We start from the raw sequence: 25,275 nt of genomic DNA, 5'->3' as shown, positions 1-25,275 counted from the left end.
CATGGACAGTAAGCGAAACTATGCACTTTGTGACAAAGGTATTTGTAGAAAAAAACCTTGATTGGTTGGAGAATTAATATAGAAGATTGGAATTAACTAATAGCAAGGTAATTTATTCAATTGATTTGTGGTTACATTTAGCATTTCAACCTGTTTCCATCTACAAGACCAGGATTTCTTCCTAGTTGTATTTCAAGCTACAAATAGAGAATAGCTTGTTTGCAATTTTAAAATGCAGAGTAGTTATTGATTTGAATTTACGAGGACAGTCTCTTCCTACTCATCCCATGACCTACTTAACAAACCACTTTATTTCAAATGACTAAATCGGCCATAACTGTGATACCCTCTCTCTAACCATCACAGTGCTTTCAGAAAGTATTCATACCCCTAGAGACTTATTCCACATTTTTTGTTCTACAGGCTGAATTCAAAATGGATTTTAAAAAATGTAACTATTACAAAGTGAAAACAAATTTTTTAGAAATGTTTGAACATTTATTAACTATGAAATACAGAAATAACTCCTGTACATAAGTATTTACACCCCTGAGTCAATACGTGTTAGAGTCACCTTTGGCAGCTATTACAGCTGTGAGTCTTTCTGGTGGTCTCTAAGAGAAAGTATTTCCACACCTGGATCATAAAATATTTGCACATTATTCTTTATCTCTGTCAAGTTGGTTGTTGATCATTGCTAGACAGCAATTTAAGTCTTGCCATAGTTTTTCAAGCCAAATTCAGTCAGAACTGTAACTAAGCCACTCAGGAACCTTCAATGTTGTCCTGGTATGCAATTCCAGTGTATATTTGGCCTTGTGTTATAGGTTATTGTCCTCCTGAAAAGGCGAATTCGTCTCCCAGTGTCTGTTGGACAGCAGACTGAACCAAATTTTCCTCTAGGATTTTGCCTGTGCTTAGCTCTATTCTGTTTATTTGTATCCCCTCCAAAAAACTACCTAGTCCTTGACAATGACAAGCATACCCATAACATGATGCATCCACCACCATGCTTGAAAATATGAAAAGTGGTACTCAGTGATGTGTTGTGTTTGCCCCAAACAGAATGCTTTGTATTCAGGACATAAATGTAATTTCTTTGCCATTTCTTTTTTGCAGTATTACTTTAGTGCCTTATTGCAAACAGAATGCGTGTTTTGGAATATTTTTATTCTGTACAAGCTTCCGTCTTTTTACTCTGTCATTTAGTTTAGTATTGTGGAGTAACTACAATGTTGTTGATCCATCCTCAGTTTTCTCCTATCACAGCCATTAAACTCTGTAATTGTTTTAAAATCACCATGGAACTCATCGTGAAATCCCTGAGCGGTTTTCTACCTCACCAGCAACTGAGTTAGGAAAGAGACCTGTATCTTTATAGTGACTAGGTGAATTGATACACCATTCAAAGTGTAACTAATAACTTCACCATGCTCAAAGGGATATTCAATGTCTGCTTTTTTTTTACCCATCTTTGCGAGGTATTGGAAAACATCCCTGGTCTTTGTGGTTGAATCTGTGTCTGAAATTCACTCTTCGACTGATGGACCTTACAGATAATTATATGTGTGGGGTACAGAGGTTCTGTAGTCATTCAAAAATCATGTTAAACACTATTATTGCCCACAGAGTGAGTCTATGCAACTTATTAAGCAGAGTTTTACTCCTGAACTTAGGCTTGCCATAACTTCAAGGGTTAAATACTTATTGACTCAAGGCATTTCAGCTTTTAATTTTTAATTACTTTTTAAACATTTCTAAAAACATAATTCCACTTTGACAATAGGGAAAATTGTGTGTAGGCCAGTGACACAAAATCTAAATTTTAAATTTTAAATGTGGAAAAAGTAAAGGGTTATGAATACTTTCAGAAGGCACTGTACTTCTATTTACATAAAATTCCTCTCGGATTCTCTTTCTAATGTCCATACCAGGGCTCGTCTTCTTACAGCGTCTCAGAGTTCGATCGTAATGAATAAGATGACATGGACAAACAGGACCTGATCCAAGATCAGCACTCTTTAGCCTAGTATTGCTTGACTCTGTAGTCTCCACCTACATACCGGTGACTCGCAAAGCAAGTCTATTGACGCAGCAACCCCTGTTACAGATAATAGAAGTCACTATGCATTTTAGGAGTTTATCAAGTTCAATATGTCTATTTCCTGGACTGAATACCTTACATGCCACCACTGTGGGCTAAATGTCCAAATTGCCCTCATAATTCCCCTCAGTGAGCTTGGGAATGTTGCTGTGTGTGAGTAGCGAGAGACTGCAAGTGTCTGTGAGGGCAGAATAACACAGGGGATGTTTTGCGTTGGGGCGCTAGGGGCCCGGAGTGAAAACATGCTGGTGGTGCACAGCTGTGTCAGATGCTTGTCCACTCAGGGGAAAAAAAGTGTTGATCCAAGATTTATTTAAACATTTTCTAGCATGAGAGCTCCTTTAAATAGGCACATTCTTCTCCTTTGCGACTGTTCTCGGGTCCTTAGTGCAGTAAGTTCTGTCAATATACCTGGTAGAATGATGGTTGATAAACAACTAAGGGAGCCCTATACATTGTTTATTTTGAAAACGGGTTAAAATTTTCTCAAATTATGTTGTTTTCTCAGTTATATTTTTGCTGGTTTAAAAAAAAAAAAAAAAAAGTTCTTCACTCTCAAAATTACAATTGTTTATAGAGAAACAATGAAATAAATTGGATGTTCTGAGTCCATGTCAATGCTTAAACCACATCTGAATACCAAATTTTTTTTTGGGGGGGGGGGGGGGGTGTAATTCCCCTTTAATTCCCTTTCTGTCCCTTTAACTGTGAATCTAGCGAGTGAGGAATGTGGTCTAATGTGCCGGTCTAGCGATGGTTCTGTACTGCTGCTGATCATTTCATGGCAAAGTTTGCAAATAACAAATAATAGATTTACTTCTGCCAGGTAAGTCTACTTTGCAGATAACATTTAAGGTTTTGGGGAAAGTATTTCTGTCAACCCACAAGACGGTTATCACATCAACTGGCTACACACAGAGTGATTGACAAACGCACGCACCACACAGACAGACGCAATATTCCTGGAAATTAATTGGAAGCTATCAACCGGTTTTTAAACTGTTGTTCCTCTTGAAAAGACAATTAAGTTTAGTTTGACTCCACCAATGCTTAGTGTGGCATTTTCCATGTGATTTCCAACTATAGTTGGCCAAGCTCCAGAGTGCGCGCGCACGCACACACACACACACACACTCTTTGTTTCATGTGTGTTTCTTCCTCCTGTTAGTCTGGCCTTGTATTGATCTCGTTCTACAAAATGTAGAGCGACTTCGGGTCATTGAAAAGTGGCATATAAGTCCCATGTACTATTATAAGTGGAGGTCGACCGATTAATCGAAATGGCCGATTAATTAGGGCCGATTTCAAGATAACAAATCGGAAATCGGTGTTTTGGGGCGCCGATTAGAAAAAAAGAAGTTATTTTTGTAAAAAATAAAAAATACAACTTTATTTAACTAGGCAAGTCAGTTAAGAACACATTCTTATTTTCAATGACGGCCTAGGAACGTTCTGCCTCGTTCAGGGACAGAACGACAGATTTTTACCTTGTCAGCTCGGGGGATCCAGGCTTTCAACCTTACAGTTAACTAGTCCAACGCTCTAACCACCTGATTACATTGCACTCCACAAGGAGAATGCCTGTTACGCGAATGCAGTAAGCCAAGGTAAGTTGCTAGCTAGCATTAAACTTATCTTATAAAAAACAATCAACGATTGTCGTTGCTCCAACGTGTACTTAACCATAAACATCAATGCCTTTCTTAAAATCAATACACAAGTATATATTTTTAAACCTGCATATTTAGCTAGAAGAAATCCAGGTTATCAGGCAATATTAACCAGGTGAAATTGTCTCACCTCTTGCGTTCATTGCACACAGAGTCAGGGTATATGCAACAGTTTGGGACGCCTGGCTCTTTGCGAACTAACTAATTTGCCAGAATTTTACGCAATTATGACATAACATTGAAGGTTGTGCAATGTAACAGGAATATTTAGACTCATTGATGCCACCCATTAGATAAAATACGGAACGGAATAAACATTTTGTTTTCGTGGTGATAGTTTCCGGATTTGACCTAAGGCTCGTATTTCTGTGTGTTTATTATAGTTAAGTCTTTGATTTGATATTTGATAGAGCAGTCTGACTGAGGGGTGGTAGGCAGTAGCAGGCTCGTAATAGTCAAAGGTATATGGTTTAGAGAGAAATAGTCGACGCGTTATAATTCCTGTAATAACTTGCGGCTGAACTTGAAAGGGGTTCCTTCGTTATTTTACCGTTCATGTCTTCCCTAGAAAAGGTCTTGATCTACTTCAAATAAAGGTCTGTATTTCGTGCTTAAACCACCTCAGCGTTTTTGATACCTGTGTAAATCTCACTAGGATAAGGTAACGTTTGTCAACATATTTTCATAAATCCACTTCAAAATGTTTTATCTTTGCTTCTATTTAGCCAATATTGATCAGAGTTACCTTGTCCTATGGATATCTACACAGTTGTAAAATTGGCAAGGTGGTGTAAGCCTACACGAAACACAGACTCAGTGAATCTAAAAATATCCTATGGAATAAATGAATGAAGGAACCGCTTTTCAGATGTTGCTAGGGGTCATGGGAATTATGACTCGCACTTTGGTAGTCAATTCTTACCATGCCCATTATTAAAATAGGATTTCCTGCATATAGAAATTACAGTTTTTGTTTTCAACATTCATCATTCATGTTATGAGACAAAATTTATTTTATTTATGTATTATATTAAGTTAAAATAAAAGTGTTCATTGTTCATTCAGTATTGTTGCAATTGTAATTATTACAAAAATGTGTGTGTGTATATACAGTGGGGAAAACAAGTATTTGATAACCTGCAAAATCAGCAGTGTTTCCTACTTACAAAGCATGTAGAGGTCTGTAATTTTTTATCATAGGTACACTTCAACTGTGAGAGACGGAATCTAAAACAAAAATCCAGCAAATCACATTGTATGATTTTTAAGTAATTAATTTGCATTTTATTCGGTATCTGTTTTTTTTGTCCTCCAATAATCGGTATCGGCGTTGAAAGATCATAATCAGTCAACCTCTAATTATAAGTGTGTATTCATAGTGTATGTGTGACAATGTGTTTACGACCGATTGTGTGCATCTGAAGGCCAATGTGTCAATGACTGACTGATGTGGAGGTGTGTGTGTGTGTGTGTGTGTGTGTGTGTGTGTGTGTGTCAGATTAATACAGGGGCTTACCGGGCCCCTGGGCCCAGGCCCGTGAGGGGCCCAAGAGGCAGCAAAAAATTATTATACATCTCTACATTTTTTATTGTATTTAAGACACTTAATTATATACAGTACCAGTCAAAATTTTGGACACACCTACTCATTCAAGGGTTTTTCTTTATTTTTACAATTTTCTACAATGTAGAAAAATAGTGAAGACATCGAAATTATGAAATTACACAGATGGAATCATGTTGTAACAAAAAAAAAGGCTTATTTTATATATTTATATTTGAGATTCTTCAAAGTAGCCACCCTTCGCCTGGATGCCAGCTTTGCACACTCTTGGCATTCTCTCAACCAACTTCAACCAATCACCTGGAATGCATTTCAATTAACAGGTGTGCCTTGTTCAAATTTAATTTGTGGAAATTATTTCCTTCTTAATGCATTTGAGCGAATCAGTTGTCTTGTGACAAGGTAGGGATTGAACGTTTCTTCAAGTGCAGTCGCAGAAACCATCATGAAACTGGCTCTCATGAGGAACGCTTACAGGAAAGGAATACCCAGAGTTACCTCGGCAGCAGAGGATAAGTTCATTAGAATTACAAGCCTCAGAAATTGCAGCCTAAATAAATGCTTCACAGAGTTCAAGTAACAGACATATCTCAACATCAACTGTTCAGAGTAAACTGCGTGAATCAGGCCTTCATGGTCAAATTGCTGCAAAGAACCCAGAACAAAGGACATCAATAAGAAGAGACTTGCTTGGGCCAAGAAACATGAGCAATGGACATTAGACCGGTGGAAATCTGTCCTATAATCTGATCCAAATTTGAGATTTTTGGTTCCAACTGCCGTGTCTTTGTGAGACGCATAGTAGGTGAACGGATGATCTCCGCATGCATGGTTCCCACCGTGAAGCTTGGAGGAGGAGGTATGATGGTGTGGGGTGCTTTGCTGGTGACAATCGTAGATAATTTATTTAGAATTCACGGCACACGTAACCAGCATGGCTACCACAGCATTCTGCAGCGATACGCCATCCCATCTGGTTTGCGCTTAGTCCCACTATCATTTGTTTTTCAACAGAACAATGACCCAACACACCTCCAGGCTGTATAAGGGCGATTTGACTATGAAGGAGAGTGATGGTGTGCTGCATCAGATGACCTGGCCTCCACAATCAGCCAACAAGTGCTCAGCATATGTGGGAACTCCTTCAAGACTGTTTGAAAAGCATTCCAGGTGAAGCTGGTTGAGAGAATTCCAAGAGTGTGCAAAGCTGTCATCAAGGCAAAGGGTGGCTACTTTGAAGAATCTCAAATATAAAACAGATTTTGATTTGTTGAACACTTTTTTGGTTACTACATGATTCCATATGTGTAATTTCATAGTTTATGTCTTCACTATTATTCTGCAATGTAGAAAATAGTAAAAAATAAAGAAAAACCCTGGAATGTGTTGGTGTGTCCACAATTGACGGGTACTATATTATATATATATATATATATATATATTTTTTTTTATACAATATTAAGGAATTATATACTGTAAAAATAACTGTGAATTAAGTTATCACAAGCAAAATACAAGTATCTGCCAAAATAAGGAAACACCAACATAAAAGGTCTTAAAAGGGTGTTGTGCCACAATGAGCTGCCAGAACAGCTTCAATGCACCTTGGTATAGATTCTACAAGTGGCCCTAAACCATGCCAGGAAAATGCACCCCACACCATAACATATAATTTTGTATCCCTTATTTACTAAAGTGTCCCTTGTTTACGCCTTTATTTTGGCAGTTACCGGTATGCCTACAGTCCAGAAGGCTGCAGTTTTGGCAGCATGTGAGCCAAATATAGGCTACAGTTTGTTGCATTGTGGCCATAGACATGCAATCCATAGATGGGTTTTGTAACCTCTGACCCTGGCAATCTGACTGCTAAACTCATGGGCACACTAGCATTGGATGCCATTCCTGACTTGAATGGGAACTGCAATCTATAGATTATATTTCTATAGTTGCTGCAGCTGTCGGTTTGCCTTTTGCAAATTTTATTTGCGGCTAACAGCAGAACTGTTTTTCAAAGTATCTCATCTTGAGATGGGCTATTGCAATGACGAGCGCGTCGGCCATCACAGTGAGTAACCTATGGCTTCATCTTCAACATTAGGCGAGTCAGTGTGCCACTGGAAATTGTATTTAGAAGCCAGATTGAGCTCCGTTTCTCAGTGTCAGAGTAGCCAATCATTTAGGTCATTTGTGTGGTATTAAAAAAAAGATTCAGCTAATGTCTTTTACCATGTAAACGAGGTAGAATTACATGAAATGCGTTTTTAAAATCCCCGGGGCACATGATTTCTTAATCCAGCCCTGTGTATACGTGTACACGCTCACTCTTGTGTGTGTGTCTCTCTGTATCTACTTTCCAGTGATGGCCTCTGGACTGCATTCAAGGCCGTCTTCTGTGTGCACTTTCTTCAATGGTCCTGTTCAATCAGTACGCTTCACTGATGTGTAACTACAGCACAAAGCTACAGCCTCTTCTCCTTTCAAATCTCTACAGCTATAAATAGTGTCTTGTCACCCTAAACACAGCTCTATTGTTGCAACAGTGCACTAAAAAAAACTATTTTAATTCACTTTAAAAGTCTTTAAATGACACCCACCATCTCAGATTGTTCTGAAATAATGTATGTCGTTATAAACATATCAAATGAGCATTCCGGCAAAATTATTTTGTTGAAATAGATTTTGATCTGAGAAATTAAACTAAATTGATTGATTGTGCCCAAATTGGTCATTTTAATTCGTAGGATTCATATTATATTCAATAATTATATTACCTAACATCAGATTTGAACCAAACGTTTTTCTAACAATGAATAAGACATGAGGAATCCAAAGAAATTGTCAAAAGCAGCCCAAAGACACCCCACGCCCATCCCGACAAAATATAGTATCAGGTTTATATGTCTGACAAGTAGTATTGAGATGCGGCTCAGAGTATTGATTCTTCATCCTATGTAATGTATTCTCAGTGAATTTGGTGATGATTCTTTCCCCCTGTTCAGAGAAATTAGTAATTGAAGTTGTTAGGTTTATGTCCCATCCTACATCCAGGTATTACCAGGTTCTGTTCCTGCTAATAGGGGTCTTCGCCGGCTATCACTATTGAACACTAGAAATAAAAAATTGGACACCTTTGCACCAGAACCTTCTGCATTCTTCTGAATATCTGCCCTTAAGACCACATCTCTACGCTACCTATTTCACAGTTCACCTAATAGTAGGAACTTCGTTGTGGATCAATGGTTTGTGATTATTTTTAGAAGCTCGAACACCTCGATGTTCCTTCAATGGCCGCCAACTTGTGCGCCTCTCTACCTTTCCTTGAACCCTTAAAGCATTTCGCTAAACCCGTAACAACATCTGATAAATATGTGTATGGGATGTGACCAATATAATTTGATTTGATTAAAGGGGTGGTTCTCCTGTACACTTTGAAATGATCGGTGAAACACTGAAGAAACCATGCCCTTGTTCTCTCGCTCTCTCTATAGGAACAGATCGTGTCTTTTGAAACCCATCGGGATTGAACACAGACCTCCCTTTTCCCCAAACAACTGTATATTGCTCACTGCCACAACAGAGAGACAAGTATAGGCAGGTCTGGGACAAAGCTTCAGAGAAGAAACAAACAAACAAAAAACAAGAGGCAGGAGGTAGTGCAGAGATAACATCTTTACATCACAAAGGAGGGACTGTGTTGGTTGTGTTGCTCCATATAGCCTACAAACCCTACATTAAAACATATATATATTTGCGCAACAGGGATATTTTCCAGTCCAGTGGATTCGTTGATGTCTGTTCAGTCAGAACAGTGGAGAATGAGAGTGGAGGGGAGTGTGTGGGAACAAGTTAAAATTGACTTGATTTGTCAATTGTACACAATGTCCAACTAAAATGTGACTTCTGCTTTATCCCAACCCTTCCAATAGGCAAACATACAGGTTGGAGAGGTTGAGGCAGGGGGCTGCCGTACTGGGCGCTCATGGAGCAGTTGCTGTGGGGGGTTAAGTGCCTTGCTAAAGGGCACAACGTCAGGCAAGGCAATGGCATCCAGGATTTTATACCAGTTACCCTCCGGTTGCCAGCTCACTCCCAAACAGATTATTTTCCCGTCAGACCCGGGATTCTCCCAGCTGCTGGCTTGCCTCTTAATGAGGAAGATTTAGGTGATGGACTGAAACAGTGATACTTTGTCCTACTTAGTGTTTGGTGTGACCGAAAACCTTGAAATTGGGTGTAGAACTAAGACGACAGACCTACCATGGTCCATATTCTCCGAAGTGGTGTCGGTCTCGTCTAACAAAAACACTACCTTGATCTTTTTCTGTTTGCCTAACGTAACACGGCTGCACAGAGAGATTATCCAAGATGGAAGTGGGTCTGTGGTGATCTGAACGAATGGAAAAGGAGGGGATGTGGAACAAAAACAAACTCTGAACCATTACAGATATTGCCAAGCCACTGACAGGGATTATCGGACTTGGCAAAACCATTATTATCATAATTTTGACTCTGTGAATTCAGGTGGCCTTGTGTTTTGACAATCAAGGGTACTATCAAGCCTCTCAGCCTGACAGTTCCGAGAAGCGTTTGGTTTGAGAGGGTTGAATTCTCTCTGCATCACCTTCATTGCATCGATTTGATGTGGTTTAATGACAAGGTCCATGGAAGGGCCTAGATGGCCAAAGCTAGAGCCCAAAACACCTACATAAGCCTACATCACGGCCATTCTCGCAATGAACGTCATCAAAGTTCAAAGTGTGACTTCTGACGGTCTTTAAAATTCACCCACTAGAATTCTTGACCTTTGCTTGTGAAGCGGCTGGTCTCATTATCGAGAAATGCTCGCTAGACGTTTCACAATCTCCTCAGACTGAGAGCTCTCTTCTTTCTGTTATATGTATACAGGCTACAGTGCTCACATGACATGAAGCAATAACGTAGCGCAACAGAGAGAGAGATGCTCTGTCCAAATAATCATCTCGTTTCCCACGCTCCCCGTGAGATCAAGCCAAGAGCAAACACAACAAAACCTGTGACAAAATTGAAATCCCTTTTGGACTGCAGCCAAAGTGAATTAATAGTGTCCCATTTTGCCATTTGAAGGGACAATAATAATCAAATGTGTATGTTTGTGCTTGTAATTTGTGAGCTATTAGAGCCGGTATTGTAGTGGAGAGGGGAGAAAAGTGAGCTTCGCCAAAGAAAGTGTGTGGTTGCCAGAGGTGTAGCCTCTGGCAATGCAACAATATAACCTATAGTACAATGTCCTGAGGCCTGTAGGTCAAGATCCCCAGCAAATAGAAAGACTAACCATTTCACTCAGAGACAATTGAACAGGTGAAACTGAATTTGACAGTTTGTCATGGAACTAAGAAAATGTGGTAATTCACAGTAGTTGACACCCGTTTGGCCTTTTAGCTCTCTATAGTGTTGTCTATAACAATGTTCTAACCTCTGTGCATCGTTAAAACCAGCCTACTGTGGATGTGACCAGTTTGGTGACTTACTGTTGTTAGACTTGAGGTCACGGTGGATGACAGGAACGATGGCCTCTGTGTGCAGGTAGAGCATCCCTCTAGCAATCTGTACTGCCCAGTTGACCAAGACGTGCGGCGGGATGCGGCGCCCAGCCAGCGCTCGGCTCAGCGGGCCACCAGATGCGTACTCCATGATGAGGCACAAGTTGGGTTCCTGTAAGCAAACCCCTTTGAGGGCGATGATGTTGGGGTGAGTGAGCATGGCAAACAGCCGGGCCTCCTGACGCACGTTCTGGGCCGTCACGCTGATGTCTTCGTCTGGGTCCTGGCGGGCCGCCTTCACGGCCACCTCCAGCCCACCTCTCCACGTACCGCGATACACCTTGCCGAAGCCGCCGACCCCAATGACCTCCTCGAGGCTCAGTTCCCTGAAATCCACAGCCTCGGGTTCGAACTCCCCCACCCCCACTACGGCTGGCCCAAGCTCCCCAACCACGCCGACTCCATTGCCCTGCAGTTTCCCATATGAAGGAGGCTTGAAGGAGACATAGTTCGAGGGAAAGATTCCCACTTTGTTGTTGACCTTGCCCGCCCACCAGCCCTCGTCACCGGATATCTCAGAGTCCAGTGACAGGACTTCCACCAGGTCACCTTTGTGGAGGGTGAGCTCGTCTTTACCGGACGCCTCATAGTCGAATAAAGCCGTCCACACGGGATTGGTGAAGGTCCCTTTTTGTGATTGTTCCAGACCTTTCCAGTTCGACAGTGGGCCGCGGGTAAAAATGTTCTTCAGCGGCTCCATGGAGCCACAACGAGCAGATGTTCAGACCCTGGGTTTGATTCTGTATGGTTTTGAAAAGAAAGTACAATAATGTACTTTATTGTGCCTCTCTCCTGTTCGTCTGTGTCTAGTTGGCTCATCAGGGACCAATGAAATTTGTTCAAAGGCCTGGCCAACAGGAACACAACCGTGTTCAAAGACAACAGGATAAAAAATGTATCTCATGCAACCTGACATGGACTGCATATGTTTCCATTAGAGCTGGCAACAATCAAACAGAGGCCATGGATGTGACCAGTCCTACCAAGTGTGCCAATGTGTAAAAAGGCAGAATTGTCTCCATAAAACAAATTTCTACTAGACTGATGTGGTGTGGTTTCTCAATGCATGGTTTGAGCACATAGCTCACTTAATTACTCTATTACTATAGCACAAATTGTCACATATTGACCAATGATTAGGTGCTGCTTCTTGAGATATGAAATAAAGGTGAACTTATTCAACTATAGCAAAACCACGACCGTGTAGAACACAGGATGGATCACATCATACCAAAATGAGCATCAGGTGGTTGTAGAATATCCAGATCATTGGACAATAATAACCCAACGGAAGAGTTCAACTCCGTTTAGCTGTCCATTTTGAGTTCTGCATTTTTAGCCATGAAGTGCGGTGGCCACCATAAGCAGGAAGCGCTGAGAAGAGGAGAAGAATAGCAGGAAAGGCGCATTTAGTCCTGAGAACCCCGTGCTTTACGACAAGTTGCAAAGCTTACCAACTCGCCCTAAACCATGAGCACGAATAACGGTGCCTGGCCAAAACTTCTATGCGTTCTGTCAACAAATCCCGCACCTGTTTGCGCAACTGTATCCATATTTGCTGTCTTACCCGGTGGTGACATACAATGTCTCAATTGTACACGTATGTATTTTCAATAAGAACTTGATATCCACCTAGTTCGCAACAGGAAGAGTTGTACAAACCTGCTTAGAAGTCTACGTTTTCTAAAAGAGAAACGCACACCAAAAACAAATCCTGTATTGTGCGTAACGATACTTTAGTGCCAAACCCTGGCAAGCTCGTCGTTATTATCAATGTCATAATTAATGCATTAATATTTGTTATCATGTCCCCTCTTCCTTAAGCAGTCTTCCCTCGTCCCGTTCTCGAACCACTCTACGTCTGTGCTTACAATCAAAGAAGAGGGTGGGGTTTAGAAACTTTTTCCCAACAGGAAAAGAATCAGGGGTGTATTCATTACTTCTTGCAACGGAAACAGTTTACCGTTTAAGAACCAAACGGAAGCAAACAGAGCAAACGGAACAAATCGGGGAGGGACCTACCTGAATTTGTCCAATAGAAGCTCTCGTTTTCGTTGTCAAACCTTTCCCGTTTGGAGTAAACGGTTTTGTTGCAACAGACGAAACGTTTTGCAACAAAATCGGCGAATATACCCCTGCGCCCAGATTAGAGAAACAACGCAACAACTCGCTCTGGTCGAGAGAGGATGGAGTAGGCAGTAATATGCGGACTAATTCCTAATACCCGTGTTCTGCATTTGAGGTTTACTTGAATATCTGAGTGCCAAATAAATACGCATGTCGCACAAGGGAGCCTTATTGTCATTGGGCCGCTAATTGTTATGGGCCAAGTGTCACAACTGGATGAGGTTATACACTGAGTGTACTGCTCTTTCCGTGACAGACTGACCAGGTGAATCCAGGTAAAATAAGGATTTTTAAGCCTTGAGACAATTGAGACATGACTTGTGTATGTGTGCCAGTCAGAGGGTGAATGGGCAATACAAAATATGTAAGTGTATGTTGGTAGGTGCCAGGAGCACCGGTTTGAGTGTGTCAAGAACTGCAACGCTACTGGGTTTTTCACGCTCAACAGTTTCCCGTGTATCAAGAACGGTACACCATCCAAAGGACATCCAGCAAACTTGACACAACTGTGGGAAGCTTTGGAGTCAACATGGGCCAACATCCCTGTGGAACACTTTCAACACCTTGTATAGTCCCTGACCCAACGAATCGAGGCTGTTCTTTACCTTGGGGCAAATTAGTGGGCCGGTCCAATGTGCAAATGTTGGCATATAAACATCGTCATTGAGTTCATGAGGCCTATAATGGGTTACATAGTCTCAAATAATATTGTGGTTGATCATACAGTCATATGAAACAGGGATAATTGTCCTTGTCATTACTGTAGTGTAGATGGGGGAGGGGGCACCTTTGCTGTGTGCTGCTATGTGGAAACAGTGTTGGTCTTTAATAGCTTCCCTGCCCCGTGGTAGGTGCTTGTTGCTCCGCTGCTTCCTAAAGTCAACTCCCCCACCAAACACCACCCATGCATCTTCCACCACATGTATCCCCCATCCCATTTATCGAGGCGACAGGTAGCTTAGCGGTTAGAGCGTTGGGCCAGTAACCGAAAAGTTGCTGGATCGAATCCCAGAGCTGACAAGGTACAAATATGTCATTCTGCCCCTGAACAAGGCAGTTAACCCACTGTTCCCCAGTAGGCCATCATTGTAAATAATAATAATCTAGTTAAATTTAAAAAATTTATCCCCCACCCCATGCTACCCAGCACCGACTTGTTGCTTGTGCAGGAAGGATGCAGTTGTTTTTGTGGCCTGGTGGCTAAGACAGGCCTAATGCTACATTTACAATATGAAAGCAAACTCAGAAGATAAGGAGGGAGGAGGGGAAGGGGAGTAAACAGTGCACAGAGTTACAATAGAAAGACTATTTCCTCTCTGTGTCTAATCAAATAAACCTCTCCCACAGATCAGACCTGTGCTGGCCTGCACTTCAATCACCTTGCCTACTCTGTTGATGACATGGCCTTGACAGGCAAAAACATACATCAGCTATGGTGACAAACGGCCATTGTTTAAAAGTTTATACACGTCATAGGAGTACTGACAACTAATGCATGGTCGGCTTGGCCATTTCTTATATCCATGCCTGAGAGTCTGGCACACCCCTCAGGAAGTCTTTGGAGACATGAAGGCTGTTTAGAGAAATATAGGTTTTCCATATAGGAATGTGAAGCCAAGAGAATGTGGGTAGCAGGGTGGGGTTGAACACAAAGGACATTTTACACTACGGTGAAGCTGTGTGCAACGTTTTGCTTATGTGGCAATGGAATTCAGTTCATTGCCAGGTTCAATGGCCTCAATAGCAAATAGCATCATGGCTTGTAATGTCACAGAATTGTTTGGTAAAACATCTCATGCAGTTATGTAAAACAAAATTAAAACAATTGAAAAAGTTAGCAGTGTTTTATTGAAATCTGAACTTTATTTCACCCATACAAAATAAAAAGAATGTTAAAGTTTACATACAGCATCAAGTTTAACTGCCTACCTTTAAACATTTCATATCAAGACAGACATTAAAACAATCTAAAAAGAGAGAAAGAACAACACGTAATACAAAGGCTCATTTTATTCCAAGTGGGGGGGGGGTACGATATCTTCTTGAAAACAAATTATAGGTGAGAAGGGGTAGGGGTTTAACAACTTTAAAAACAAAGTTATGCTTCAGGAGCGTCACAGTATCTTTCAGATAAGAATAGCCAGCACAGACACTTTTGTCTTCAAGAGATTTTTTTGGGGGGGGGGAGTAACAAAACATCCTATTTCATGTCATACCTCCAAAGTAGTGACTTGTCACCCAAATTTCAAATGAACAAACAAGAACATCCCATTGGAGTTGTAAACATTAGCATAATTACATTTGAATATGGTTGAAGTAAGCAAACGGTCAAGGTCTTCATGAGGATAAATTGTCATAAAAAGTTTAATTAAAAAGGGAAAAAAATGCATTGACAAGAATTCATAACCTTTCGTAAAATACATCTCCTTACCCATTTGTTGAGGGCCTATGTAGCCTAACAATCAAACTAGTTGGAGAGGATGACCTGCCACTCTGCCAAATTCATGATAATCCTCACAGACAATAAACCTCATCTCCTTTTCCTATAGGTAAGTGCTGATCACTTTTAAAATATGACTTACTGCTGCTCTGAAATCATCAAGTAGGTGTCTGTGTGTACAGTATTCTATGAGGCTGTTAGGCTGCGCAGGGGTTCGGTTGAGATCCACAAACTAACTTGAGCAGACATTGAAAGCGGAAATGGAGTGATATGTTCTTTGAACACCAATGTCGCAAACAGAAAACACAGAGAGAGAATAACCAAAGTGCAAACTACAATGGGACTGAATAATCAAACCTGTCCTTAGGCCAGGCCAGAGCCTTTGACGCATCAACTGGTTTTTGTGTGTGTAGTCCAAATAGAACGACCACCTGTCTTAAAAAAACAACCTGGTTCAAATTCTCTCCACAATAAAATAAGAAAAAAATTATAATTAAAACATAATATACAACCGATTACTCTCATCTTCAGTGGTGGCAGCTGTCATGTCTACGAGCCTTACTGACAGTTGTAGCCTTTTCCTGAACAATGAGCTGCATGTGAGCGTTTCCCCAGACCCAACTCTTTGTCAATGCAGCCAAACAAGAGAACAACTTATGAGAAAATGAAAGGTAAAAAAGAGCGGGGGGAGCTAAGAGTCATAGTCTTCATCGTCGTCGTCATCGTCTTTGTGCGGCATGGATGGGGGAGGCGGGGGTGCGGTGCCCATCAGCGAGGGGTGGGGGGCAAAGGAGCCTAGGGACATGGCCAGGCCCCCCTGTGCGGTGCCCATGTGGAGGTACTGAGGTGGTATGGTGTCTGGGCTGTGTCACACAACAGAGAGAAGAGTCATGTTCTGGATGTGGAAAACATTGTTGAAACGTTTTGTAATTGAGAAGTAATCATTGAACTTGTCCAAGTATCAACAGATTTTTACTCTACTGGACACCACCCAGAAAAGCAAATATCTGCTTCACTTCAGTGTGTGTGTGTGTGTGTATTTCAAGTTTTTATTGCCACGTGCACCAGTACAGTGAAATGCCTTTCTTGCTCTTTCCCAACAACACAGTAATCAATATCAGTAGCACAAAGAGTAGAACAAAAACACAAGTGAAATAGAAATAATAACAACAGTAGAAAGTAAGTAAGCTATATACAGGGTCAGTCCCAAAACCATATTTACAATTTACAGGGATACTGGAGTGGCAGGCAGTGCGTGTTTACCTGTGGAATCGGGATTGTGGCTGCAGGTTTGTGCTTGACTGAGAACCGTCCTCCTCATCCCCATCTGTCTCGCTATCCTCAGAGTCATCCTGTTGCCATGTCAACAAAAAGCTAAATAAGCCACACTCTTCCCTCTCAAAACTCTTCCCCATCACACCTGATATAACTTAAACTGGCCACCTAGCCAAACTAACTAACATTTCCCCCAATACAAGGTTACTGTTACCGAAGGTAAGGTTGTGTTTAGTGACTGCCAAATGAAAGGTCAACACCGACCTCTTGCTCCGACTCTGTGTCTGATAGCTTCTTGTCTTTTCCCTTGGAGCGGGCTCCTCCGTTCTTGCGGCCTGACCCCGGCTTTCGACCTCTGCAGGACACCAAGTAAGAACATAAAGTTAAGATTTCATAATTCACATTTTCCATTGACCAAAACTTTAGGAGGCAATCAGTCATATCCTATCCAAGTCAACAGTGGGTATCATTCAGTGTACGTTACCTGCGTGCACCTTTTTCCCCCCCCTCTGCGTGGTTCTCCTCTCCCTCGCCCTGCATGTCTGGCACTGCTGCTACCAGGTCCTTCAGGAAGTCAAACTGCTGCTCCAGCTCAATGCACTGTTTTCTGCACACAGACACACATTGTTTAAAACATTACTTTTCCAGAGATCCAAAAGCACTGATAGGCAAGAATGCTGACCATTACGATCTGTAGTCCTACTAACTTTTGTGACCAACACTGATAACTGAATAAATGACTTACAAGTGTGACGTTGTCATTGTTTTTGCGTTCCGGGACTGGGTGACTTGACAGGCTTTCGTCAGGAGAGACTCCAGGAACAGCTCCAGAGCTCGTGCTGGTGGTTGAATTAAGAAAAGGGAAAAGTAGCCACTAGCCGACAGGAACAGGCAGCCATGTTTTCTTGTCTTCAATTACTGAATTACAGTTAGATATTTCACAACTACTCAAGAGTGAACACTAGACTGTTACTAGGCCAACAAACCCTCAAAACAGTGGGTCAAATTAATTTCATTCAACTGCACAACACAATCCCAAACAATTACCCTATAAGCTAAATCTCCATATTGTCATTGGCAAATAAACACATTTTTGAAATGCAGTTACTTGAAACATGCAAAGAAATACAGCCAGGTGAAGCTCTCGGGCCTGATAAGGATACATATGATGACAGGAACTGCGGCAGCCACTTTGCCTATCTCTTCATCAGTCTGCATGATCTTCTTAATCCTGGCCTGTAAGAGGAATGGGAAAACGTCAGTGAAAGAGCGCTTTAAAGATTATACCGCTATTAAGCATTTGCATGACTGTACTAATTGATCAATCAATCAACCACACATGAACAGCACATTGACAGTGGTTAGATGACAAGGAAACTAGGCTACAGACAGCAATGGCTGAATGTGCAACGCATAGGCCTAAACTTACCCTAGTAAAACTGACTATCCTACCGATCCTCGACTTCGGCGATGTCATCTACAAAATAGCTTCCAATACTCTACTCAGCAAACTGGATGCAGTTTATCACAGTGCCATCCGTTTTGTTACTAAAGCACCTTATACCACTCACCACTGTGACCTGTACAACCTCTAGTCGGCTGGCCCTCGCTACATATTCGTCGCCAGACCCACTGGCTCCAGGTCATCTACAAGTCCATGCTAGGTAAAGCTCCGCCTTATCTCAGTTCACTGGTCACGATGGCAACACCCACCCGTAGCACGCGCTCCAGCAGGTGTATCTCACTGATCACCCCTAAAGCCAACACCTCATTTGGACGCCTTTCGTTCCAGTTCTCTGCTGCCTGTGACTGGAACGAATTGAAAAAAAAAAGTTGGAGAAGTTGGAGACTTTTATCTCCCTCACCAACTTCAAACATCTGCTATCTGAGCAGCTAACCGATCGCTGCAGCTGTACATCGTCTATTGGTAAATAACCCACCCAATTTACCTACCTCATCCCCATACTGTTTATATTTATTTACTTTTCTGCTATTTTGAACACCAGTATCTCTACCTGTACATGACCATCTGATCATTTATCACTCCAGTGTTAATCTGCAAAATTGTAATTATTTGCCTACCTCCTCATGCCTTTTGCACACAATGTATATAGACTCTCTTTTTTTTCTACTGTGTTATTGACTTGTTAACTCCATGTGTAACTCTGTTGTCTGTTCACACTGCTATGCTTTATCTTGGCCGGGTCGCAGTTGTAAATAGGAACTTGTTCTCAACTAGCCTACCTGGTTAAATAAAGGTGAATATATAAATAAAAATAATAATAATAAAACCCAGGGTTTCCCAAACTTTGTGCACGTTTTGTTTTTTTGCCCTGGCACTACACAGCCAATTCAAATAATCATCCAGCTTTGATCATTTGAATCAGCTGTGTAGAGTTGGGGCAAAACCCAAAACATGCATCCCTTGGGGTCCCAAGGACAGAGTTTGTGAAATGCTGGCCCATCTGTTTGCAACACCTGAGGATTTAGGTAATGAGCAGAAGTCATGCAGAGCGTAACATGGTGACAATCTTGATAGGTAGCTAATAATACCACACTAGAACTGGGAGCTAGTTGTTTGTTATGGTGACGATTATATAATCTACAGGCCTATTTCTTTTGAAGCTGTACCTGTTATTCTCCTACCAAGTTCACCTAGCTAGAGACCACCATGCACCTACTTGGTTTCAGCCCAGTCTGTTTTGGCTCATCTCAAGACAGGGAGTTCATCTACAAAGCCATCTAGCTACCTCACTCCCTCTACTGCACCTGCTGTCTCGACCTCTGAATGCTGAGCTATGAAAATGCCAACTGACATTTACTCATGAGGTGCTGACCTGGGATTATTATTTGACCCTATTGGTCATCTATGAACATCTTGAAGAACAATCTGGTATTAGTGGCCATTTACTTTTATCATCTCTACCTTCTGGGGTGGCCAGAAGAGGACTGGCCACCCCCCAGAGCCTGGTTTCTCTTTAGGTTCCAGCCTTTCTAAGGAGTGTTTCCTAGCCACCGTGATTCTAAAACTGCATTGCTTGCCCTCTGGGGTTTTAGGCTCGGTTTCTGTATAAGCACTTTGTGACAACTGCTGATGTAAAATGGGCTTTATTAATAAATGTTCATTGGTTGACTGAGTGAGTAGCGGCAGCAGGTATCATGACATTCATAGGGGGACTGGTTTGCTGACCACTTAGTCATTATACTAGCTAGCAACATCCTCTTATTTTCCATACAAGATGTGTCACTTATCTTGATGCAAATCCCAACCTAACATGGTAATACTGATTTTGGTCAATAATTAATCCAAGTCTCTCAGCACAGATGGCAAGCTTGCAAATAACAATGACCACGCTAGACAGCAATGCATTTTTAATGGCCACCCTCACCTAAATAGTGGCTGGCTAACTCGTTACCACATTAGCTAGATAACATGTCGAACGATACAGCTCTAGCTAGCTAGCTACTAAGTAACTAGTTAGTTTTGTCTTCTTGTATTGCAAACTAGCTAGCAACCAAGCCCAAATCCCATTCATGGGTGCACTGTTTTAGCAAACATTAGCAAGCTAATTAGCAAACGCGTTGGCAGTCCCAGCTCATATTTAGCTAGATCATTACCGTTAGCTAACTGATTAGCAAACAAAGTATCAACTTACCGGAGGGAATCTGGCGTTATATTTCTTCTTTTTGCTGGGCATTATTGAGTAACCGTGCTAGTTAACTTAAAACAATCTTCAATGGTGTGTTATTATATGTCCCTCCAACACGCACCTAAGTGGGTATCTATCGTTGGCTCCTAGCTAGCCTAGCACGTAGCAACGTCGTCTTCTCGAGATGTTCCGCAGGGTCTCCCGTTCCGTAGGTCTCTCGCCTAAACCTGCACACTGTCTGGTCTGGTCAAATAGACAGCACGCGGGTTTGACATAATAAACAAACACAGATTGATTATTATCAAATGACTGCCGTGTTGAGGTAAAATGCAACATTGCAAGCTATACGTGACAAAAAGCTAAAAGTGCATGATACAATTGTAATGTGGCACTATATTGGATCACTCCGTCCGTGCGGCAGGATACACCCCGAGTAAGAATTTCAGATTAGTCTGGTGTACCGGGTAGTGCTGCGGCTGACACCCTTAAATAACTGTCGGCGCACTACTTCCATCTCTTCATTTTCTCGTCTCATTCCAGCGAGGATTCGTTTGGTAAGAGAGCTCTATGTTAGTGTATAAGCGCATAAGTAATACCCGCAGCTATTCAATAGCTTGGAGCAGCTAGCTAGCCTCTCCATCATGCTGCGCTGCTGTCCCCCCACTCGGTTTAGTTTGTGCTATCTCGTTTGATTTTCGTCCTTGTTTTTATTACTAACCTGGGCGATACTTTATTTGGTATATCCAGTATTGTGGTGCAGAAGGTTTGTCTTAGTTGTCTGTCCACCAGAACCCCCCTGGTCATAGCCCTCGGGTTCGGGGACCGCGCCTACCCCACAAGATCCGGAGACGGTATGTGTAATTTCGGCGGGCTTGCAGTTCTCCCTGAGAATGAACTAGGTGTCACAAGGCGCAGTTATCTTGTCTAGACTCATGTGTGTGTGTGTGTTATGTAGCACTATATTGGATCACTCCAGTGTGGTATTATTTCAAGCGGCAGGATACAGTCCGAGTAAGATGTTTCAGTCCAAACACATAAAAGACACCAACTGGCTGCATTCCAAACACAACACACACCTTCCCCCGTCAGCCCTCAAATGAAGTGGATACTTATGATAACATGAGGCATGATGAGTTGACACTTGCAGGGCAAGGTGCGCTGGCAGAGGGTATTAATTTTAAATGGTCGACCTTGGCCTAAAGTTAGTCCCACGGATGTTTTCGTTCATGGAACCACCAGTAGCTGTGTGCTTTTATATGCGCTCAGTCAATTTTGATTGTATTTCATGTCATGGCTAGATGACAAACCATCCGCAGACATCGAATACTAGCCATCCGACGATATCGGGTAAATCGGAAATTACAATGTGTGTTGTCAGGGGAAAGTTGTATGTGCTAGCTTGCATTTCCAAAAGCTAAACAAACGTCATTACGTGTTTGTATTAGTAGCACAATCTTGAACTTTAGATTCGTTTTTACTTACAATTGTATGGTGACTTGATGTTGGTTTTAAGTTTTGGGTGACTTAATCTTCAAATTTAATTATGGAACGTTTTAGGCCCTGAAGTAACAGAATCTTACACTCTATCACAAACGAGGGCTGAGGGGCCAACTTCCCTTGCTTGGCTAATTGTTTGGACCGGTGGAAAAGATTGCAGCGAGGATTCCCACAAGGGTAAGTGGAGGGTTTGTCTTTTATGCAATTAAAATGCAGCCAGAATTTCAGATTAGTACCAGGTAGTACTGCGGCTGACCCTCTTCCTTTTATTGGCTCATTCCAGAGGATTTGCATGGTAAGTTCTCTGTTAGTGTGGAAGTATACCTGCAGCTATTCAATATCTTGGACCAGCATCAGGGTGCTCTGCTGTCCCCCCACACAGAATGGCTTGTGCCATCTAGTTTGGGTTTTTTATTTTTTTACTTGAGACAGTGTACTGACCTGTGCGATACTCTGTTTTGTCTACCAGTATTGCAGCGCTGAGGGTTTGTCTTAGCTGTCTGTGACTTGTCTGTCCCCGGAACCCTCCCGGTAATAGCCTTCGGCTTCGGGGACTGTGTTTACCCCACAAGATTGAGACTGTTTGTTTCGCTCTGGTGGGCTTGCAGTTTTCCCCTGCGTGAACTAGGTGATGCGAGGTGCACCGTTTCATCCTTCACAGGGCGCAGCCATGTTGCCTAGACTCTTGTGTGTTCCACGGTGAACGAGCTATGCAAAGTAGCTAGCTTAACGAGAGGTGACCATTGTAGGACTAAGCACAGTTATAAACACACTTTCCTGAAGTCCTGCCAACCAGCACCCCCACGTATAAAGCAAGAAATAAGCTATAAACATGTGAGGTAGAATGCCATGCCCCTTCATGGTCAGGCGGTTCACACTGTTGGCTTGAGTTTTCCACACCGAAAGCTACAGCCATTCAGCTCGCCTTCAGATAATGAGACTAAGTATGATACTGTAGGTCCCATTCTATACTATTGTACCGTGTTTACTATAGACACAGTAATAATACTTTTGGCTTCATTTTCCAGTATTGGGCTAAATTTGTTAGCCCGGCCATAGTGAGATTACACTTTCTTTTTTTTTAACGTAATTGCTGGGTTGTGATTTTTTTTTCTTCTGTTTTACAGTAATCTATTACACTTAAGGGTTTCAGTGTGTAGCTGTTTTTACTATAGTTCTGTTGCACTAATTTACAGTACACTGTAAATACCCCTTAATTGAAACAACTATCTGAGTTTTTCTACAGTGTGTAGCTGGGTTTACTATCGTTTTTCTGTTGAACTACTTACTGTAGGTTACAGAGTAACTATCCTAGTTTCCCTTGGAAACTCACTTTAGCTATTACACTGCCTTGTTGCAGTGTGTAGCTAGGGTTATTAGTTTTGTTGTACTTACAGTTAACACCAACTCTTAGTTTCCACTGGATACGAACATCTCAGAGTGTTTCAGTATATACTGTGCCTTTAGAAAGTATTCAGACCCCATGACTTTTTCCACATTTTGTTACGTCCTTGTAAAATGCTTAGGAAATTGTTTTATTTAATGCTTCGGAAATTGTTTTATTTAATACAATCTAGACACAATACCCCATAATGACAAAGTGGAATGGGTTTTTAGAAATGTTTGCAAATGTATAATTTTTTTTTTTTTAACGATACCTTGTTTACATAAGTACTCAGACCCTTTGCTATGAGACTTGAAATTTAGCTCAGGCGCTACCTGTTTCCATTGATCATCCTTGAGATGTTTCTACAACTTGATTGAAGTCCAATCAATTCAAAGAATGATATTCGCATACTTTAAGGGGTCTTTTTTTCTAATTTACAGCTGTGTACAGAAGCAAGAGTACATCTGGCGAGAATATGGTCTGCACAACAGCCAGACTGAATTAATTCAATTGATTGGACATGATTTGGAAAGGCACACACCTGTCTATAAAGATCCCACAGTTGACAGTGCATGTCAAAGCAAAAACCAAGCCATGAGGTCGAAGGAATTGTCCGTAGAGCTCTGAGACAGGATTGTGTCAGCACAGATCTGGAGAAGGGTACCAACATTCCTGCAGCATTGAAGGTCCCTAAGAACACAGGGGCCTCCATCATTCTTAAATGGAAGAAGTTTGGAACCACCAAGACACTTCCTAGAGCTGGCCTGCCCGGCCAAACTGACCAATCGGGGGAGAATGGCCTTGGTCAGAGAGGTGACCAAGAATACGATGGTCACTCTGTTAGAGCTCGAGAGTTCCTCTGTGGAGATGGGAGAAACTTCCAGAAGTACAACTATTGCTGCAGCACTCCACCAATCAGGCCTTTATGGTAGAGTGGCCAGATGGAAGCCACTCTTCAGTAAAAGGCACATGACAGCCTGCTTGGAGTTCACCAAAAGGCACCTTAGGCTTCCGAGACCATGAGAAATAAGATTCTCTGGTCTGATGAAACCAAGATTGAACTCTTCGGCATGAATGCCAAGTATCACATCTGGAGGAAACTTGACACCATCCCTACGGTGAAGCATGGTGGCGGAAGAATCATGTTGTGGGGATGTTTTCTTTCAGAGGCAGGGACTGGGAGACTAGTCAGGATCGAGGGAAGGATTAACAAAGTACAGAGATCCTTGTTGAAAACCTGCTCCAGAACACTCAGGACATCAGACTGGGATGAAGGTTCACCTTCCAACAGGACAACAACCCTAAGCACACAGCCAAGACAAAGCAGGAGTGGCTTCGGGTCTCTGAATGTCCTTGAGTGGGCCAGCCAAAGCCCGGACTTGAACCCGATCAAACATCTCTGGAGAGAGCGGACGACTGTTTTTTTATTTTACCTTTATTCAACTAGGCAAGTCAGTTAAGAACAAATTCTTATTTTCAATGACGGCCTAGGAACAGTGGGTTAACTGCCTGTTCAGGGGCAGAACGACAGATTTGTACCTTGTCAGCTCGGGGGTATGAACTTGCAACCTTCCGGTTACTAGGCCAATGCTCTAACCACTAGGCTACCCTGCTGCCCCACGCTCTCTGTAGCCAACGTGAGTAAGACCTTTAAACAGGTCAACATACACAAGGCTGTGGGGCCAGACAGATTACCAGGACGTGTGCTCCGGGCATGTGCTGACCAACTGGCAGGGGTCTTCACTGACGAGTTGCGGTTTTGTCTTACCAGGGGTGGTGGACAGATTTGCATTTATTGTCGAAGGAATGAGCGTTACACCGAGGCCTGTACTCTGGAGAGGGATCGATTTGGAAGTGGGGGGGGGTCTGTCATGGTCTGGGGCGGTGTGTCACAGCGTCATCAGACTGAGCTTGTTGTCATTGCAGGCAATCTCAACGCTGTGCGTTACAGGGAAGAAATCTTCCTCTCTCATGTGGTACCC

The 25,275-nt window shown here is 42.1% G+C and overlaps 3 protein-coding genes across 7 annotated transcripts in view; 1 reads left to right on the top strand and 2 right to left on the bottom strand.

Annotated features, from left to right (window-relative positions):
- LOC109897089 (mitogen-activated protein kinase kinase kinase 11-like) overlaps positions 1–12,774 on the bottom strand; it is a 41,950-nt gene extending 29,176 nt beyond the window's left edge. Inside the window, exon 1 of the mRNA XM_020491619.2 lies at positions 10,846–12,774. Coding sequence (XP_020347208.1) covers positions 10,846–11,617 — 772 coding nt within the window. The 5' untranslated portion in view covers positions 11,618–12,774. The remainder of the gene's footprint in view (positions 1–10,845) is intronic.
- Positions 12,775–14,869: 2,095 nt separating this feature from the next.
- LOC109897097 (dr1-associated corepressor-like) lies at positions 14,870–20,866 on the bottom strand. Of its 2 annotated transcripts, XM_031832464.1 has the most exons (8): positions 20,786–20,863; positions 20,416–20,652; positions 17,923–17,995; positions 17,505–17,598; positions 17,244–17,366; positions 17,024–17,114; positions 16,748–16,836; positions 14,870–16,347 (listed from the first exon to the last, which is right to left on the bottom strand). In XM_031832464.1, the coding sequence occupies exons 2-8, from the start codon at positions 20,455–20,457 to the stop codon at positions 16,176–16,178; spliced, it is 684 nt and encodes a 227-aa protein (XP_031688324.1). In that variant the 5' UTR covers positions 20,458–20,652; positions 20,786–20,863; the 3' UTR covers positions 14,870–16,175. The 2 variants fall into 2 exon arrangements, with proteins under 2 accessions (XP_031688324.1, XP_020347227.1); XM_020491638.2 differs by having other exon boundaries at positions 20,416–20,866.
- Positions 20,867–20,895: 29 nt separating this feature from the next.
- Positions 20,896–25,275, top strand: part of LOC109897096 (UPF0696 protein C11orf68 homolog) — a 6,666-nt gene continuing 2,286 nt past the window's right edge. The window contains exons 1-3 of one of the 4 annotated variants that reach the window (XM_031832462.1): positions 20,929–20,963; positions 21,157–21,260; positions 21,967–22,083. The gene's annotated coding sequence lies outside the window, so the exon portion shown is untranslated. Of the gene's footprint in view, positions 21,261–21,966; positions 22,084–25,275 lie in introns of all 4 variants that reach the window. The other 3 variants (XM_020491633.2, XM_020491635.2, XM_020491637.2) reach the window with 3 other exon arrangements.

This window comes from Oncorhynchus kisutch, linkage group LG9 (assembly GCF_002021735.2).
Source record: "Oncorhynchus kisutch isolate 150728-3 linkage group LG9, Okis_V2, whole genome shotgun sequence".
Taxonomy (NCBI): domain Eukaryota; kingdom Metazoa; phylum Chordata; class Actinopteri; order Salmoniformes; family Salmonidae; genus Oncorhynchus; species Oncorhynchus kisutch.
Note: the sequence above shows the minus strand (reverse complement) of the source record. Positions and strands in the feature narration are given on the sequence as shown.